This window comes from Zychaea mexicana (assembly GCF_025766255.1).
Source record: "Zychaea mexicana strain RSA 1403 chromosome Unknown BDB00scaffold_63, whole genome shotgun sequence".
NCBI lineage: Eukaryota > Fungi > Mucoromycota > Mucoromycetes > Mucorales > Lichtheimiaceae > Zychaea > Zychaea mexicana.
In genome coordinates this window covers 87756-105337 of record NW_026516726.1, presented here as the reverse complement: position 1 = coordinate 105337, position 17582 = coordinate 87756, and the positions used below count along the sequence as shown (strand labels likewise).

Genomic DNA, 17582 nt, shown 5'->3' with positions numbered 1-17582 from the left:
ACACAAATATAATCATCATGATGTTTGACACATTTTTCTTGCTTTTTTGCACATCATCCACACACTGCTGCTTCCCACTACTTCACTGTTACGCACCGCAACTCCCTTCCTCTTCCAGATCTCCTCTCCTTTTATATAGTGGATAGTCCCTCTTTTTTCCCTTTACTTTCTTCTTCTTCTTTTTTTTGGTTTCAATCTTTCGCTCTTTTATTTTTCTTTCAACATACTACAAACACACTATTGACCGACTATGGCTACTACTCAAGACCAACAACAACAACAGGCTGTAGATTTGAATTCAGCCATTAGCACACCTGTCACTGGCAGCAGTGGGCTTGCAAGTAGTGTGAGCACGACGGCTACATCGACATGCTCGGCCAACTCATCCGGGGTACCCGACTTTACCGAATTTAAGCTCAATCCATTCCACCTGACTGCAGATTCGGGCACCCCAGCTCCCCACCGACTACGAGAAGCACGACGATCGCTCGCTTTATATTTGGAACCGTGCAAGGGCACGGAATTCCAAACCTCACTGGAGACATTCCAAGAGCAATCATTTTCAAAATTTGGACCGAATCAAGCGCACAATGCCTCACCCCATGTGTCAGTCTTGGGACGAGTGCATATTGAGCGGGGCCAAGAGTTCTTGGCCAAATGGCATGCCGTGGACGAGTTTATATCGGTTGTCAACCAAGAACTCGACGCGACAGCAACACAGCTACCGCCGCCGTCCTTTTGCGGCTATGAAATCACAGAAAGACCGTCGAGGGCCTTGACGATGCGGTTCCGTGTCGACCCGGCCTACGCACAGTTGGCGAAACGCATCGAACACAAGATGAAGAGTCAGTGTGCCGCGTTTGATATCCGGCCCATGGATCGGATTGATCTGGCGTACAACGTATTGCGACCCATGCCGAAACAGACACTGAAGAGTATGCGTGATATGGCCAAGGAGACGATCCAGGTTGAAATTGGAGGTGCCTGGCAACTGACATTGTATGAGGTCATGCTCGAAAGTCGTGTGGTCGGCGTCAAACAGCAAGTCTCTGCGATCCAGTCGTGGCCTGTCCGCCAGCCGCCCGCTGAAAAGCAATCGTCGTCGTTCTTACCAATGTCCTTCCGTATCAAGCTCGCCATGTTGTCCTCTTGGTTGCAGTGGAATCCGGCATCGTCGTCGTCCACTGTCAATCCAAACAAGCGCATCGAATATGATGCGACCAACAAGGCGGTTACTGCTTGAACTCTTAGCGAATCCACTCTTTCTTTTGTTTTTGCCTCTCCATTTGTTTGCGTAGTTATCATTTAGATAGTATATCAATCATTCTTCATTCCTCTTCCATTTCTACCAAGTGTCTTTTCTTTCCCTTTTTTTTTATTATCTTTCCAACCCGCACACTCACGACTATACCTTATTGTTTATTATTCCACTAATTTAATTGCTGTTTTGGGGCTACTCCATCTCCTTAATCCTCTCTTATTATTTCATTACTAGTGCCATTATAATTTTATTGTTTTTATCGTACAAAACATGATCGTTTATTTTGTGTAAAAAAAACAGCAATTGCTGTTGACTTCTCTACAGCCTACGCATATCGACCACGTCCACTTGCGTCAGCTGCATTGTCTGGTCTTCCAAATACTGTTCAACTTCTTCTTCCTCGTCCTCCTCGTCTTCTTGATTTCCAGAATCATTCTCGCGTAAGGTAAATTTACCCTGCTGTTCCTTAAGCAGGAATCCGGGTTGAAATTCAACATTTAGCATGCCTTGTTCTTGATCGAACTCTAGCACTTTGACTTGTTTCCAGTCAGATATCTCGGGAGTGTACGATGCTGACATTTCGAGCAGCTATTGGGAAACAGACTGTTCTGAGTATTGTATTTGGCAGTAACATAAGGCCAGAGTATTTACCTTGATGCCCAAAATATCATTAACTGCTGGGAAAGCAGGACCTGAAAAGCTTACTGCTGGCAAACTATCATAGTCAGGTTTTGGTACCACTTGCTCTTTTTGTGCTTTTTTATTGGATCGACGGTTTGTAGTCGCAGCAGTTGTTGCTGGAGAAGTAGAAGAAGGCGACGATGACGACGACGACGACGATGATGACGACGACGCATCGGCGTAAAAGTGATCACCCACATTGTGAATAGGATAATTGTCCTTGCTTCTCGTTGGGCCGTCATATCTGTCATCGGCTTCTATCCATGTGACAATTGCAGAGCCGTGTGCATTTTGCTGCCGGGTATCTTGGTTGGACTGTGGTTCCGTTTCTCCATACTCTGTTAATTGTTGTTCTAGATCCTGCTGGTTCTCTTTAATATCTTCGTCATCGTCGTCAAAATGAACATGCGACTGTTTCTTCTTGCCGATCTCCTTTAGAAAGTTGGCCTTTTTGTTCTTGTTTTGCTTTAATAACCGGGTAGACGGCGTAGTAGTAGAATTGCTGGATCCCAATTGTTGTTGTTGTTGTTGGTTTTCTTTGCGTGATGAGAGCTGTGTTGGTGGCTCATTATCCTCATTAGATTGCTGTTGTTGTTGTTGTTGTTGTTGTTGTTGCTGCTGCTCCAATCTTCTGCGTTCACGAATAGCTTTTTTGCGTAAGTTTCGTCGTTGTGTGGGTGTCAATTTTCGTGCAGGTTCTCCTTCTGATGTGGTAGGTGCTGCTTGATCATTACCGGCGTGGTTATCCACAGTTTCATCTCGCTTCCGTTTCTTTGTTGCTGCTTCATCATTTTTCTTTTCGACACGTTTCTTTTTCTTGTTCTCCTCCTCGATCCGTTTCTTTTCTTCTTCTGCGCGTTTTCTGTCTTGCTTTTTCTTTTTCTTATCCTTTTTATCTTTCACCACCGGAGCAACAACGACGCGCTCTTCTTGCTGGATTTTGACAGGCGCTGCCTCTTCTTTTGCACTTGCAACGCTATATATGAGAGCACAGTTGTAAGCACATCTCTCATTCAAAAAAAAGTGCAACGAATAATGTGAGTCGATAGAAAAAGAGTGGCAATGTTTTACATGACGAGATCGTTGTCCATAATGTAGTTCTTCACTTTAAAACGTGGCAAATACTCAAATCCGCCTGCCAAAAGCTTAATGTGAGAGCTTTTTTTTGCAAGTTCAAACTCTCGATTCAGCGCCTTTTGAAGATCGCCGACCGTACTGTCGTCGTTTTCCTCAAACAAAAACCAGCATTTATACCGTGGCAACGGATCGACGGTTTCTAAAGCAATGCGCATGAATGCAAAGTGGGGTGGGAGGTGGAGAGAGGGATTAAAAAACACTATCAAAGCTTGAAAAGCCGACTCTCTCCTAATTTAAACTGCTCGCACACACTGCACACGCCTTTCTATTCTCTCTCTCTCTCATAAACAATCCAAAACAACGCCCTGTTGAAACTATGGCCGATCAAGACCTTGAACGCTACTTTTCACAATCAGAGAAACAACTCGAGATCGAACGCGTTTTACAATGCTTCAAACTGGATCCGTTCTCGATTCTCGAACTACCATACGGCAAACTCGAAGCGAAACAAATCAAGATGCAGTACCGGAAAAAGAGTTTAATGATCCACCCAGACAAAGTCAAGCACGATCGTGCTGAAGAAGCGTTCTCAATGTTGAAAAAGGCAGAATCAGAGCTCAACGATGACACCAAAGTCAAGTTTTTGCTTTCGGTAATTGAGGAAGCCAAAGTGGAAGCGTTGCGTGACAATGGTTATAAAGTCAAGACTCAGGTCGTTGCTTCGACAACCGATCCCAAGCAACAACAACAGCAGAATGATGACGGTAAAGAAGAAGATCAAGAAGAAGGAGCAGATAAAGATGGATCAGCAGTAGCAGGGTCAACATCCACAAGAAAAAAGACAGTGATTGAATCGGCCACAAGCGTGGATTCACAACAATACCCGTTCTTAAAGACGCAGAATGGACAGCAGGCAGTCAGAGCCAAGGTGAAGGAAATCCTGATCGAAATGGAACTACGTCGACGACGACAATTGAAGAAGGAGATGGAGGCAGAAGGTAGAGTCAAGCCACTTTATCACGAATGATTGATTGTACGTGTATGTGCTTACAAATAATATTGGTATACAGGTAAGGAGGCACGTAAAGCTGAAGAGGAGGCAAATAGCCGAAAGCGACAACGTGACGAACAAAAGCAATGGGAAGCAACGCGAGACCAGCGGGTAAACAGCTGGCGAGATTTCCAGAAAAAGGGTGGAAGAAAGGTCAAAAAGGTCAAGAAATCCGGATTATAGAATCTTTTGTGTAGATATTTGCCATTATATACCCTTTGTTTAACATCTTCTTCGAACCACCCTGGACATCCGTACTTGATAAGCAATAAACTATGCTTTGATACAATATGCGACATTGAAAGTCAATGATAACTTGAATTTATCAGAATTTATTGAAACGAACGGTATGATAGGACCATCCAAATAGCAATGAATCAGGTGTAATGTACTCCTTGTTGCTTAAAAGATTATATGTTTACACTCTCAATGTGCTATGTATCATCTACAGCAGCAATCTTCAATGTCTGGCCAAAGTTCCATTGATACCATTGATATGTTTATAAGTCGAACAGGAAGTGTGGTTAATATGTGGATTGTTAACGGCGATACCACGAAGCTCTTTGCCCGGGAAACCTAGAGAAAGTAGACTTACTCCATACCGATAGATACGCAATTCATATCCTTGGTGACATCAAATGGATTGCTTTTGTTCTGTAATCGATCTTTTTCCGGAATTCTTCTGGTTTGTCTTGCTTGACAAAACTCCCTTTAAAACCAAATCGTGGGATTAAAATTTTCAGCAAGGTAAAGATGTCACCGTAGGCGCCACAATATGTATTATCCCCACATTTGAATATGCATCGTCGCTGGAAACATGTAAAAAGGCAGCTTGGCCTATTCATGCGCATATTGAGATAAAATCAAAAATTCATTTAGCGGTCTAAGATGCACTATGCTCGTTTAAAAGTATAAACACAGTAATTATCTCCTTCAATTGCTGTCAATTCACAACACATACCAAAAGATACCACAGTAGCTGCTTTCATACATTTCCTTCTAAAAGCAACAATATGCTTTTCTAGAAGTTCGTAGGTAGGGTTGGTAATCCTACAAACAACACTGTTTTCGATACGCTACGTCTCATTTAGTATGAGAAGCATTTACCGGATCATTTCATTTCGTTTGCTTATCACATACTTTTAAACAGAGTACATATTATCAATGAGCTCAAAAGTATAACAATGTAAGAATATGTCGATCGTACCTTCTGTTTAATCAGAAATCCTTTTTTCAAAAGGGCCATACTCTCTTTTCCTCTTGTAAATCTCAAGCTCTGCAAATGCATCCAATGCAGCATATTGTACATGTTCACTTTTCAAGCTTTCAGCAGCCCAGTCACCAAGTCGTACATCCTCTTCCTTTGGTAGCTTCTTGCCCAAAACCAATGCACATATATTCGCCAGTCCAGTTTTCCCACTTTGGATGATTCCACATTCTTTGCAAAATCTTCCCAATTCTAGACATCCAGAACGATCGGGCTCCAATCCATGCAAGTCGAAATCACGCTTGATTTTGCGTATATCACCACCCACTTGACGGCCAATCTTGGATACAATTTCATTAGAGAGCAAAGTGACCAACGATGGTGATTAATGTGCAAGATGAGAGACGCAATAAAGATCAATATGTCTGGTGTATGCAACTTGAATGATAGCGATCTTATGCTGCCTATAGACTCGCCATCCTCATATCGATCAACTGGCCATTCACAATAGAAACTGATGCTGATACCACGACTCCCATTCTCAGTCACAGTTTTTGCTCTCGACAGTAATCCACTAGCACTTTCTTCAGTAGCTTCAGGATCTTTCAAGCATCGTACAACGGTGTTGTCGGCTATGGGGAGCGGTGGTAGATGATCAATGGGAGAGATATCCACAGGTTCCGGCATATTGACAGGCACAACATCTATTGTCAACGATGGCAAAACGTCTTCAAGAAACTTTTGTCACCACCAACGTTGTCAGTAAAGAATATCTCTGGTTGGTCATGGGCATAAAGGTCATAGGCTGATCGCATAGTATCCGATGCATGCTTCAGGTGGGACAAGGCTTCGGACGGAACAAGGTGTCGCATTCTCACTTCCTCATACTCGTTGCATAGCGTGTACATTGCAGTGAATACTACTGAGCTGTTGACTTTTCCCAAAAGCTTGACGATCTTGAATGAGTGGTCAGCCTTAAGATATTTGCCATCCAGTAGCATCATCTGCTAATCCATCAGGTGCCGCATACTCTCGATATATGATGCATAAAAGGAACGAAAATACAATGCACAAGGAATATGACCAGCATAGCCATCTTGATCGTGATATGGAGAGAACGGCAAGATATCATGGGATAAGGAAAGGGACTGGGTGATAGATGGCTGCTGCTGCTTTCGATACATGGCAATGTTGAGGTACTGCAATTCTAAGTCGATCATGGCGTAGCATATGTAATTTACGTAGTATCTTTTGAAAACGCTTGGGGCCAACAGAGTTTTGCGTGCATGGTCTCATCAAGTCTCCCACTGTCTTCGATAACGCCAAACGCCGTGTAGTGTAACCAGGATATTCACATTGCAAAAAGAAAGGCAGCTGACGAATAAGCCTTGGATCATGCGAGTTGAGTTCAGGAGGACACTTCTTGCATTGATAGCGTGTGCCAATGATGTATAACGAGCTAAATACGATACCATGTGTTAATCGCAAGTAGTGGTACAAATGCCATATAACACATACCTATCAAGATCCACTACTCTTCGACCAATGTTGTTGTATCCTTCAGATTTCAATTCTCCATTGCATGAGACACACATAAGAGTCACTTGAAAGTGCTTCACCAATATATGTGGGATCCAAATGAAGATACGTGGCAAGTACAGCATCTTTGGGTCAAGCTTTTCACGCAATAGAAAGAAGGCATCAGGCGGATATATCCAAAAAGACTTGTTCTTGTATTGACGTGGTTCACCGTATTGCCTCACATCATCCACCACTTGCTTCTGCATATCCAATAGGTATGCTTGCACATGGCCTTGCACTTTGACAGGTTCTTCACCATCATCTTCAGTAATGTCACTTTCTTGCTGGTCCAATGTGTGATCCAAATCGTTGTCATCATACAAGTCATCATCCGTGTTTGTAGTGGTTGGCCGAGGCTCAATATCTACAAGCAAATCGGAAAGTGGTACACCTGGTTCCCCAATTTATGCATTGCTATTGACTTGATTGGTGGAAGAATCAGTTGATGTAGGTGCAGGTGTGATAAGTGGTGCTGGTGCTGTTGAAGTGTTCCTCGATGTTGGTTGGAATTGCAGTGCCAGCTGTGTACCAAATTCTTTTGTTCTTGGACGACCAGCCTAATGGCCTTACTTGTTTTTCTGGTTTTTTGGGCGGCCACGATTCCCCATTCGTTGGAATGCAAAAGAAAAAAAATAAAATAAAAGAAGGGACTTTATCAACGAAACGCGTCGTGCATGGTCCTTGTGCGTTTCATGCAGCACCATTACACCAACACGGCCAGTTACTATTTCCTTTTCTCATTGGCCACGGCTTCGGAAGCTCGGCGTTATTTTACTATCCAGCGTTCTAATTCGTTGTTACTATTCTTCTATCCTATTGGCTGCCATGGCCCCACCCACGCTAACTGTGCCTTCGTTATAAAAATGGACCACTGTCCACACATTGTTATAATTTGTACTCGATTTATCAATAAGGTATATTCATATTTATGCTTGTATTATGTAACATATTTTCTTTCTACACGACAAAATTAGTTCACTGCTTATTATGACTTTGCAAGTTAATGTGCTAGTTATTATGATATTGTAACCATGATACGGTAAAAACCATGATATTATAACTACGGTAATTTAACGATGACATTGTGATCATGGTGTTTGGATTCACAACATGCACTGACTTTAACTTTCCATCAACATGAATTCTCACTTGATGTCTATTTTTATATTAAATTAACAATAACTTATTATATCATTACCCGACCAAGATCATTATCTTTTTCATAACATTTTAAACCATAAGCGCATATTGGTACCAGGTAATGCATACCTTTCAGTTATTAGTATTACTATTATAAATTATGGGCCCGTGGTTAACTAATATTGTTTCCATCTTTTTGTATAGGTGGATCGACTTTGTCCGTTTTTCTGGTAATGGACAACAGTACACTTTCTAGCTGCAGCTTTTGCGACACCCTGATGGCACCCCTTTATTGGCCCCCATCAGCCCTCGCTTAAGTTCTAAGAGTAGCGGCCCAACGATTTGCTTGCTTTGGCTCCAGATCGTCCTCTGTTATTCGCGCACTAGGATGTTGTATAAGTATATATGTAGCTGATGCTACTGTCTAGGTAATGCATACTTTGTACGATTATTATGGTTTCCACCGGTGAAGCTGCTAATAATTGCTCTTATTCATCCATTAGGAGGTATTGATGATCCAACGTTCTAGTGGACAATGGAGAATAGGTGGATACCCATGGTGAACCATAATAATCTTGTTGAAAAGGACGCATTGAACATTTGTGTAATGGGATAACTTCACTCAACAAGAAGTCAGGATTTACGAATATATTTGTCTGCCATTCTTTTGCCTGGTGGGTTTGCGCCTAGCAGATATAACTTGGGTGTTGATCTACCATCGAAAGGTTTTTATTTTGGTCAAATACAAGTTACTTCATGCACAAAATAAGTAGACACAGCGTTCCTCATCTCACTATTTTCATACTAAAATGTTCTTGTTTGGATGAAATATATATTTTTTATTTTTTGCTGAAGTATGAGCAATAATACCATTGTTTTTATTGGTAATTTATTGATATAAGATATGAATCTGTAAATAAGTGAAATGACATATGAGAATATGTTAGAAAGAAGAAACTTTTTGTGCGCAGGATTTTTTTTTTGGTGGGCGAACTCTATTGTTGGAGACATCACTCTGTGCGAAACAATCTCCTTTTGCAAAAATAGAAGTAACTTTTGCTGTTTATTTCTTTATTCACCCCCTTGATTTTCTCAACAGCATCAAACAAAAATCTCAATCTAACCGTCAGTTGCACCATTATCAGCAATAACAACAGCAACCCATAATACAAAAACGTTGCTACTGTTCACTGCCAAACGATTATTCAGAGCAGAGCAACACTGGCGCGTTTGATCGTAGGGAATACGTCGACACCGCCAAAGCATTAGCAGCAAGCCGTAGATGAACATAATAAGCCTCTGATCGACATGACGGCACATTGATCAACTACCATGAGGCAATGGGCGATCTTGCCTTGGTTTTGCACGATACACACTCAATTATTTAGCTGGACTTTATTTCTTCAAGTGCTGAATATCTACACGTTCTGATACTAAAACAGACGATGCGGCGGTTGATTGGATTGCCTTGGCAAACAAAAAAGTATACTATCATTTTTAATGTACTAGTACTTATTCATATTTTACTTAAATATTTTATTGATTTGTTTTATTCTAAAGAAAAATCTTGCAAATAGCAATACTACTGGTGAAAGAATAGTTACAGATACACAGCAGGTAACAATCAACCCAATAGAGTCATTTAGGTCTGAACAAAACATAATTCTAATATCAAAACAATAAAGCCATCAGCAGGTCAAGCTACTACCAATGTACTCTATCCTATAATCAAATATCTTAATCAAAAAGTAAGACTATTTAATTTTACCAGATCTCGTTAGGAATTATAAATTGACTAATATCGATTCTAGGGCAACAGTCCACAGCGTTCCTTTCCTTCACTTCTGATGCCACCATTAATGGTTTTCATAAAGATCTAAATATTCTCTTACATATATTTCTAAAGATAAACTCAATAACTTTAAAGAAGAATATTTACAGTATGTATCTTTTTTAAAGAGAAGGATAAGTTATATAATTTAATATCTGACAATCGATACTTCAGATATATTAGATACAGATATTTATAAGATTATAAAGATAAAAAACAGATCAAAAGGTTCTTTTTAAGGGAAATAAAATTATTAATTATGAAAATATAAATGTATATATCAATAATAGAATAAATAGAATGTAAAAATTAATATTTTGTATCTATAACTTATATAAAAATTGATTTAAACATATTAAATGTCTGAAATTAATTTCTATATTTAATATATTTACTGATGCTAATATTTGAATTATTACTAATAATATATGATATTTTTAAGATAAAAGTGACTTAATGAAAAAATTAAGAACTAAAAAATATTGTCCATTATCTTTTTTATATGGATTTTTAGAGATTATAATCAAAATCATAAAGTTATAAATATTAGATACTAGAGAAGTATGGTAAATCGAAATAAACAAAGACAAATAAGTCGTTTGAGAATGGATTATATTCAAAAAGATTGAATAAAGTGCAATATCAGCTATAGAAACTATCTTCTTTTATATCTAACTTTCAAACATTATTAGAGAACTCAGTCTTAACGGAGAAACAGATCTAAAGGTGGAAAGCTTATCAACTTCTTTGTCAGCAAGGACCTTACTGGTGCTTTGCTGTAAGAACGAATAAAAAACTTTTATGATGGTTTGAGATGTGTTCTTGAATGGTTGTTTCATACTTGGTTTCTTTACTGAGTTATATGAAGGATCCACATTTCGATCCAGCTAGGTGCATATGCGCAACCGTGTCCCTTATTAGATCCCAGTGTGGTAAAGAGAAACCTTCTATCAAGACATCTGTCTGTACCGGATCTTAGTTTACCACAAGAAGATTTCAAAAACATTTATAGCATTACTTTTTATTTTATAATCAAATTTTTAATCTTTTTTTTTAAATGTTAAATTAATATATTTGATTAAAAAAAAGATTAATTTTGTATTTTATTGATAAATAATTTTTTTTTCAAAAAAAGGAGAGATATCTCCATTTCTATATATAGTATGCAATCTTTCCTCCAGATCAATCCTTTTTCTTATATTAATACATATTTGTGAATCTTAACTACTTATTTTTATATAATAGTGTTGCTGCTTCCAGTATCATTAATACTTTAACTAATGTCAGCTAGGGAAATGATCATTGCTGACTATGTTGGTAAAGCACTATTCAATATAATGGAAAGGTTGTGTATTAAGAAGAAGGATATATATATGATAAGAATGTTGGGGACGAATTACTAGGAGGAACAATCAATAGTAAATATATACTAATAAATATATATTTAAAACTTCTCTAATAATAATTTTAAAGATATCATTTAGAAATTAATACCTTGAATAAGATTACATTTCTCTGTTAAATAATCTATTGAAAGTTCTTTTTCATTAAATGTAGATAAAGATATCTATAAATTATCGTGATCATTATATCCTTTCCATTTTACATAAAATTGATATTCTTTATGTTCAATTGTATGTTTTATTACTGTATCTTCTCTATTTCATATATATATTATCATCTTTGTTTATATCTCTTATTTAATTTATATCAATAACTTTATTTTTATTCTTATTATGTTTTCGTTTTATTGTTCTACCTTTTAATTATAAAAAATCATCATTATAGATATACTATATGTATCTTCTTTACGAAATTACATTATCTTTATTATTAATTATTATATCACTGAGCAATAATAGGAATTATAAAGATATTGAATTAACTTTAGAAAGTAGATATAATTAGAGTAAAATTTTTAAACTTTAATATTTATTAATTTTTTGTATTTAACTTTAATTTTGTAATTAAGGGGAGTTTAACATTAACTATTAATTTAAGCATAAGTAATAAATCTACCAAAATTAATAAATTAAAAATATAATAGAAAAGATAATTTTAGACATCACTGATGACAATTGGCAAAGTGTATTTAGCAAAGATGAGTTGGAAGAAGTGTCCTTGAAGGGTAGACCTTTGGAAGAGTGTAAGATGCCAGAGGAGTTAGCGTCGACATTCAATGAAAGAAATGGTAAGCTTGTTGCCTCCATATCAACAAGAGAAAACAGAATCGCATACATACCATCAATATTTTGTAGAAGTCACCGTTAGAAGTATTTATGTATGCTTGCAGAATGCCATTAAATCTATGTGATGATTCACTCAAGGTTTGGCTGTCAACAGAGCTGCAAAACGTATCAAGGCCGTTTCTCAAAAAAAAAGACACTCGACATCACTAGCATTCCAGAAGCAGATCAGCTCTACAAGTTTCTTGGCTTTTTTACCACCATCTTTGAGGATACGCTGATTACTGCTAAAGGGTAGAGTAACCAGATGATCAAGGAGGATGTGAAGACGCAAGAAACAATGTACTGATCTCTCTATTTACTATGTATAGCTCCGAAAAGTCAAGCGAAAGCAGTGGAAATGGCAAAAATGCAAAGTGAAAGCTATCAGCTATCGATCCAATTGAAAGGCGTAAGATGGGATGAGGTGTCGACACTGTCTTTGCTTCTGGACCAATCGAGTTTAGCTGCACTGAAATTGGATCAAAAAACGACCAAACAAAAACATTAACAGATGGATCCCTCAAAATGCCACTTGTACTCCAGGATATGTTGCTTGATGTCACTTATGCTCTGTCACTACTCCACCGTTCCCATGTCGTCAGGTACTCTATGAATGGTAAGTCTAAATCAGGTTTTTAAACAAGGGCTGGTGGTTAGGCTCCATTATCTTTTTTTTGGCATCAAACAGGTGGCAAGGTCTCGTTGGTCGATGCAGACATCCCGGAAGGTTTGGTTACAAGAATAAGACGCTTTCGCCCGATTGAACACCCAAGCAACGAGCAAAATTTCATAACAAGAGTAATTCCTCTGCTAAAAATCGCACTTACCAGGAAAAATATCATGGAGCAAATGCTGGCTGCCGTCAAAAGCACACCCCATCCTACCACTACCTCCTTCAAAAGACACTGGTGTCTTCTACCAAATTACGAGTCTCTACCCACTTCACATTCAACAAAAGCATCTTCTCTATCGTCACCAAAACTCTCATCAGCAAACAAGCGTCAGCGCCTGACCTGATCGAATATTGTCATTATCATCAATTTCCTTGTTTTCCATCATTTTCTTCACTTTCTTACATTACGAACTTTATTCTATATCGTGTTTTACATATGTCATTTAAGAAAAACCTGCATCACCTACCAACACCTACACTCAAATTATACCTATCATAAGAGATGCTACATGATCATTCATCTATACTCTTCGCTGTATGTTGTTGGTATCGTCCCTTTTCTGATCAATTTCTCTTACAAATTCGATGCATAAAAATAGGAGGATTCAACGAACCACTCCTCGGCTTCCATCAAGGTAATGCTACTGCATAATGTCTATTTATCTCTAGCTGAGAGCAAACAGATATACTACATTATAGGCTATATTACTCCATCTCATTCTTATTAAGCTTTCCTATTGAACAGTGCTGCTCTTCAATTATAGTGGCTTTTGCTCCTTGCTTTCTTTATCCGCACAGAGTTTCAATCCATAACAATTAATTTAGCAATAAATTGCTAATTAATTTTAGTTATGTCTTTCACTGTCAAGCTAGCCTTTGTCCAAGTATTCCTTGGCTAGAGAAGGGACTTACTCACTACTATTGCACTACTACAAGGTTTGAATTAAACATTAAAGGATATTACATTTTAAACAGTTTAAAAAGGTTTATACAAAACCTAAACCTTTAAAGAATTAAAAAAAAAGTTAAAAAAAATCTTAAACATTTAAAAAAATTATAATCTAATTTTTAATTTTTTTATATATATCTTTAAACAATGATTTACCTTTAATCTATAAAACCTTTTAAGGATTAACTCCCGCAGCATTTTGCCATAGTTCTGTTTTCTTCGTAGACCCTTTTTATGTATAGAAGCATCAGCAATGGTACGATTTCTTCTGGTATCAGAAGGCCTTTGTCAGTTCCGTCCTCACAAGGAAGCCCAAATCTGGGATACCACTATTTTATCATGATGCATCAGAGTACTTTGCCAGTAACGTCCTCGCTTGCTGTTTGCTCATGATAGACTACTGTGCATCAGTGGGGAGGGCCTTGTCAGTTCCGTCCTCACAAGATAACCTGAATCACTGTTGCTCGGAGTACCGTTTCTCTGTCTCTCTCTTCCTCTCTTTTTTCTTTATCTATTTCGACACCTTCAATTGTGTGAACAGCATCATCAAATGCCCTTAATTAACTTGACTGCTTCCAGCTAAGTAATATATTGAGCTATCGTACTAATAAAGACGCTTCATTATATTTTTTTCTGTCAGGCTGGACCTTATTCGTATTGAGAATGCTCTAGGATATTGTCCTCAAGGTATGTTATTTATCACAGACAGAAATGGATTCTTTAATTAGTTGTCTAGTCACATATAGTACTCATTTTTTAAACTCTAAACATCCTCATCATCGTCAGTAGGATCGTGCTTGTCCTTTCTGAATCCACGTAGTCTGGGGTTAGATAATCAAGAACAACAAGGAGCAGAGGAACGAGCAGGAATAGCAGTGCTATGCGCGATGCCACAACAGCACCTAATACTCCGCACCCATCATTATCCATGATCAAACATAAACCCGTTACCAGCGAACATGTTGACAGCAAGAGAAGGGAGGAGAGAAGTAGTGGATCTGGAGCTTCAAGGCGCTTTGTAGTTGCTTCCATATATTGTTTTGCAGTGTTATACTATTTTTCGTCTCATCTATTTTTTTCATTTCTCTCTCTCTCTTTCACATATGTAATTTTTTGATTTGATGTGTAATTTATGATAGCATGAAACAGTCTATATCCTCTACTTATCACACTCTGTACGCATGTACATGTGCAGTATCAACCGTTTTGTAATAATATAGCAACAATACAAGCAAATCAATCTTTTTATTTCTCTTTGTTTAATTCTGGAAGCACAAGTTAAACATACACTACATCGTGACCAATCGAGATATAGCTTCTAAATATGATGAATATTACATACCCAAGGCGGTCGTCGTCTTTATATGCTAATAAATGCATATCATTTTTCTTTGCATCAATACGTCATCCGCCAAAGCTTTCGTTCATATGATAAGGGTTGGAAGCGTTCTATCATGTTATTCGAGCAGTACGGCTCGTGTGGTCACTAGGTCTTCCTCATGATGACTTATCTTGTTGTCATAGTGAGGGCGGAATGTTCGTATGTCGGCGACAGCAAGTGGGTCAAGCATTAGCGTATGTAATCTAGCCATGTCCGGCTTGTCAGTGCAAGTGTGTTAGAAAAGACTACTTAAATGTGTTGCAACAAAGCTTTAAGCTGCATAACTGTAAGATGCCTATAGTAACAACAGGTTCGCAACGTGAAACGCTCTTAGATTGCATATAGCTCAAAAGAAAGTGACATGTCTTATTATGTATCGTAAATGAGTCTTTGCCTGATTAATCAACCCCACACTTTTCTTTCTATCTTTGTACACACTCTAGCATAAACACTCTTCTACTAAGCTTTATACGCAGCACTCTACCGTGAGTAACAAAGAAGGATAGACCCTGTCTGTCGAAAGGACAATTGCCAGTTGTCAAACATGAAACTGCCACGATCTGGATCAAGAGATTCGCGGCAAACGCAAAGCCAGAAACTCAGCCCTGTTGTGAGTGGAGAAGAACAATCACTGTCTTGATGATTCAAAAAGCCCCACATGGTTCGGCGCTTGCGTTCCGCAGCACTTTGATTTTCTCTCTTGTAACCACATTCACTTTAGTTGCCATGTCAACAAAAGCTGAACTCGTTACTTCAATCGACGAAGGTAGCTACTACTACTGCTATCAGTATAAATGTTTCAGTAAATAAGCTTGCACTAGTATAAGTACAACAAATAACCGATGTCTCTGGTGATAGTATTCAAGCCTTTGTCGCAGTCAGACAGCAACACCACTGTCACCCTTCAAACGGTCTTGGACCGTCTTGATAGCGTGATTGTCAACTCCAAGGACAGAAATACTTCATTCTGAGACTTCAAAAGCACTTGGATGAAAAGTTTGACAAATAGCGCTCAATCTACCAGCTTAATACTAGTTAGTACTTACTATTCTTTATATTGATCATAGTATTTGCTTTTTGTAGTAGCGAAGCTAATTTTTTCTTCTTTTTTCAAGGTATCTGATCCACATGCATGGGAAACATTAGAGAGAAAACTTGCAATCACTTCGACTGGTGGCTTAGAATTTGACGGTGAAGCCGACTCTTTCGACACTAATACCTCACCAACTACTACCACTACCACTACCTCTACAACAACAGTATTGAAGGTCAAGATCACGGACCAAGACAAGGAGGCGCTGCATGCGAGCTTTGAGAAGTTAGATAGTAGCAAGTTTTGGATGCTGCAGGCGACAAAAATGGAGGCAGAGCGCCAAGGCAGCAGGGCTGAATCAGTCAAGGAGAAGGCGATGAGCTTCACCTTGTTATACAACTACTATGTACCAGTAAGGATCAAAAATCAGGAACATAAATACCCACTATGCATAAACTATATGCTAACTTGCCTGCTAAATTTTTTAGTCCATCAATGTCTTTAAAATTAATATTTTTTTTATTTTTGAAACAATTAACAATATTTTTTAAAGAAATTTTAATCTATACATTATTTAGGTTTCATATAAATGTGTTTAAACTATATGTTTAAACATATTATATCTGGGGCCAGCGGACCGGTAGGGAGCATATCCCTCCTTACATGAGGAGCTTGCAACGATATGTACTCATCAATGAAATTTAAAGCATGGAGGGTGTTATGAAAAACAAATAAAATAGTAGTTTACCACATAATTTATTATTATTAATTAATGCCTAAGGAAGAATTAATAATTTAAGATAATTGTGTATATATATTAAACTTCAAATGTATAATATTATGATAAAGTTTCGAATTTTCTGCAATGCTATAATTAAAATTATGTTTGTCATCAGATCCGATAATTTTTTTTCTTTCAAAAAATTAAATAAAAAAAGCACGTTGTAAATCCTTGTAATCAACTTACAACATTAGAAATAAGAATATAGGACTAATTGAAAATATTATGATAATAAAAGCACGTTGTAAGTCCTTCTAATCAACTTACAACATTAGAAATAAGAATAGGGGACTAATCAGAAATATTATGATACTTTATAAAAAATTTTATTATCTCGATTTCTTAAAATTGAACTGATTATCAACTTTCTAATGTTAAGACTGGGGTCTGATAAAAAAATCGAAGATTTCTTTGAAGAGGGTCTTGACTCTTCTCATTTATGAGAAATCCTTAGATTGATAGTAATCAATCAATAGACTTACATAATCTTGATGATGATAAGTCCCCATAATAAAAGATTATATTGATAATTTATAGTTTAAATTTAGTTATATTAATAATACTAATATATGATACTTAACGTTTCTCACTATTTATATCTATAACCATAATTTTTTTTATATCAGTTTTATTTTATTTATTTTTTTCATTTGCTCTATTTGATTTATATATACAATGTCTACTAATTTATGTTCACTAAGGAATTCA

General features: G+C 37.5%; 7 protein-coding genes across 7 annotated transcripts; 5 read left to right on the top strand and 2 right to left on the bottom strand.

Moving 5' to 3' along the window:
* The first annotated feature begins 56 nt into the window (after nucleotides 1-56).
* Nucleotides 57-1496, top strand: BDB00DRAFT_834907 (uncharacterized protein). The gene has a single exon (XM_053124359.1). The coding sequence runs from the start codon at nucleotides 251-253 to the stop codon at nucleotides 1241-1243; it is 993 nt and encodes a 330-aa protein (XP_052977301.1). The 5' UTR covers nucleotides 57-250; the 3' UTR covers nucleotides 1244-1496.
* On the bottom strand, nucleotides 1497-3294 carry BDB00DRAFT_834906 (uncharacterized protein). The gene is made up of 3 exons (XM_053124358.1): nucleotides 3014-3294; nucleotides 1913-2918; nucleotides 1497-1849 (listed from the first exon to the last, which is right to left on the bottom strand). The coding sequence occupies exons 1-3, from the start codon at nucleotides 3232-3234 to the stop codon at nucleotides 1580-1582; spliced, it is 1497 nt and encodes a 498-aa protein (XP_052977300.1). The 5' UTR covers nucleotides 3235-3294; the 3' UTR covers nucleotides 1497-1579.
* BDB00DRAFT_834904 (uncharacterized protein) lies at nucleotides 3284-4451 on the top strand. The gene is made up of 2 exons (XM_053124357.1): nucleotides 3284-4017; nucleotides 4090-4451. The coding sequence occupies exons 1-2, from the start codon at nucleotides 3396-3398 to the stop codon at nucleotides 4251-4253; spliced, it is 786 nt and encodes a 261-aa protein (XP_052977299.1). The 5' UTR covers nucleotides 3284-3395; the 3' UTR covers nucleotides 4254-4451.
* Nucleotides 4452-4613: 162 nt separating this feature from the next.
* BDB00DRAFT_517365 (uncharacterized protein) lies at nucleotides 4614-5141 on the bottom strand. Its single transcript, XM_053117693.1, has 2 exons — nucleotides 5032-5141; nucleotides 4614-4907 (listed from the first exon to the last, which is right to left on the bottom strand). Exons 1-2 carry the CDS (start codon nucleotides 5061-5063, stop codon nucleotides 4688-4690), a joined length of 252 nt encoding a protein of 83 aa, XP_052977298.1. The 5' UTR covers nucleotides 5064-5141; the 3' UTR covers nucleotides 4614-4687.
* A 2319-nt stretch (nucleotides 5142-7460) lies between these two features.
* BDB00DRAFT_834899 (uncharacterized protein) lies at nucleotides 7461-7839 on the top strand. The gene has a single exon (XM_053124356.1). It carries the CDS (start codon nucleotides 7533-7535, stop codon nucleotides 7830-7832), a length of 300 nt encoding a protein of 99 aa, XP_052977297.1. The 5' UTR covers nucleotides 7461-7532; the 3' UTR covers nucleotides 7833-7839.
* Nucleotides 7840-12483: 4644 nt separating this feature from the next.
* BDB00DRAFT_767757 (uncharacterized protein) lies at nucleotides 12484-12696 on the top strand (the record flags this gene model as incomplete). Its single annotated transcript, XM_053119696.1, has 1 exon — nucleotides 12484-12696. A coding segment is annotated over one exon (213 nt), but the record flags the coding sequence as incomplete, so codon positions are not given.
* A 3090-nt stretch (nucleotides 12697-15786) lies between these two features.
* Nucleotides 15787-16692, top strand: BDB00DRAFT_789830 (uncharacterized protein; the record flags this gene model as incomplete). Its single annotated transcript, XM_053120905.1, has 3 exons — nucleotides 15787-15826; nucleotides 16243-16505; nucleotides 16672-16692. 3 exons carry the CDS (start codon nucleotides 15787-15789, stop codon nucleotides 16690-16692), a joined length of 324 nt encoding a protein of 107 aa, XP_052977295.1.
* Nucleotides 16693-17582: the final 890 nt, after the last annotated feature.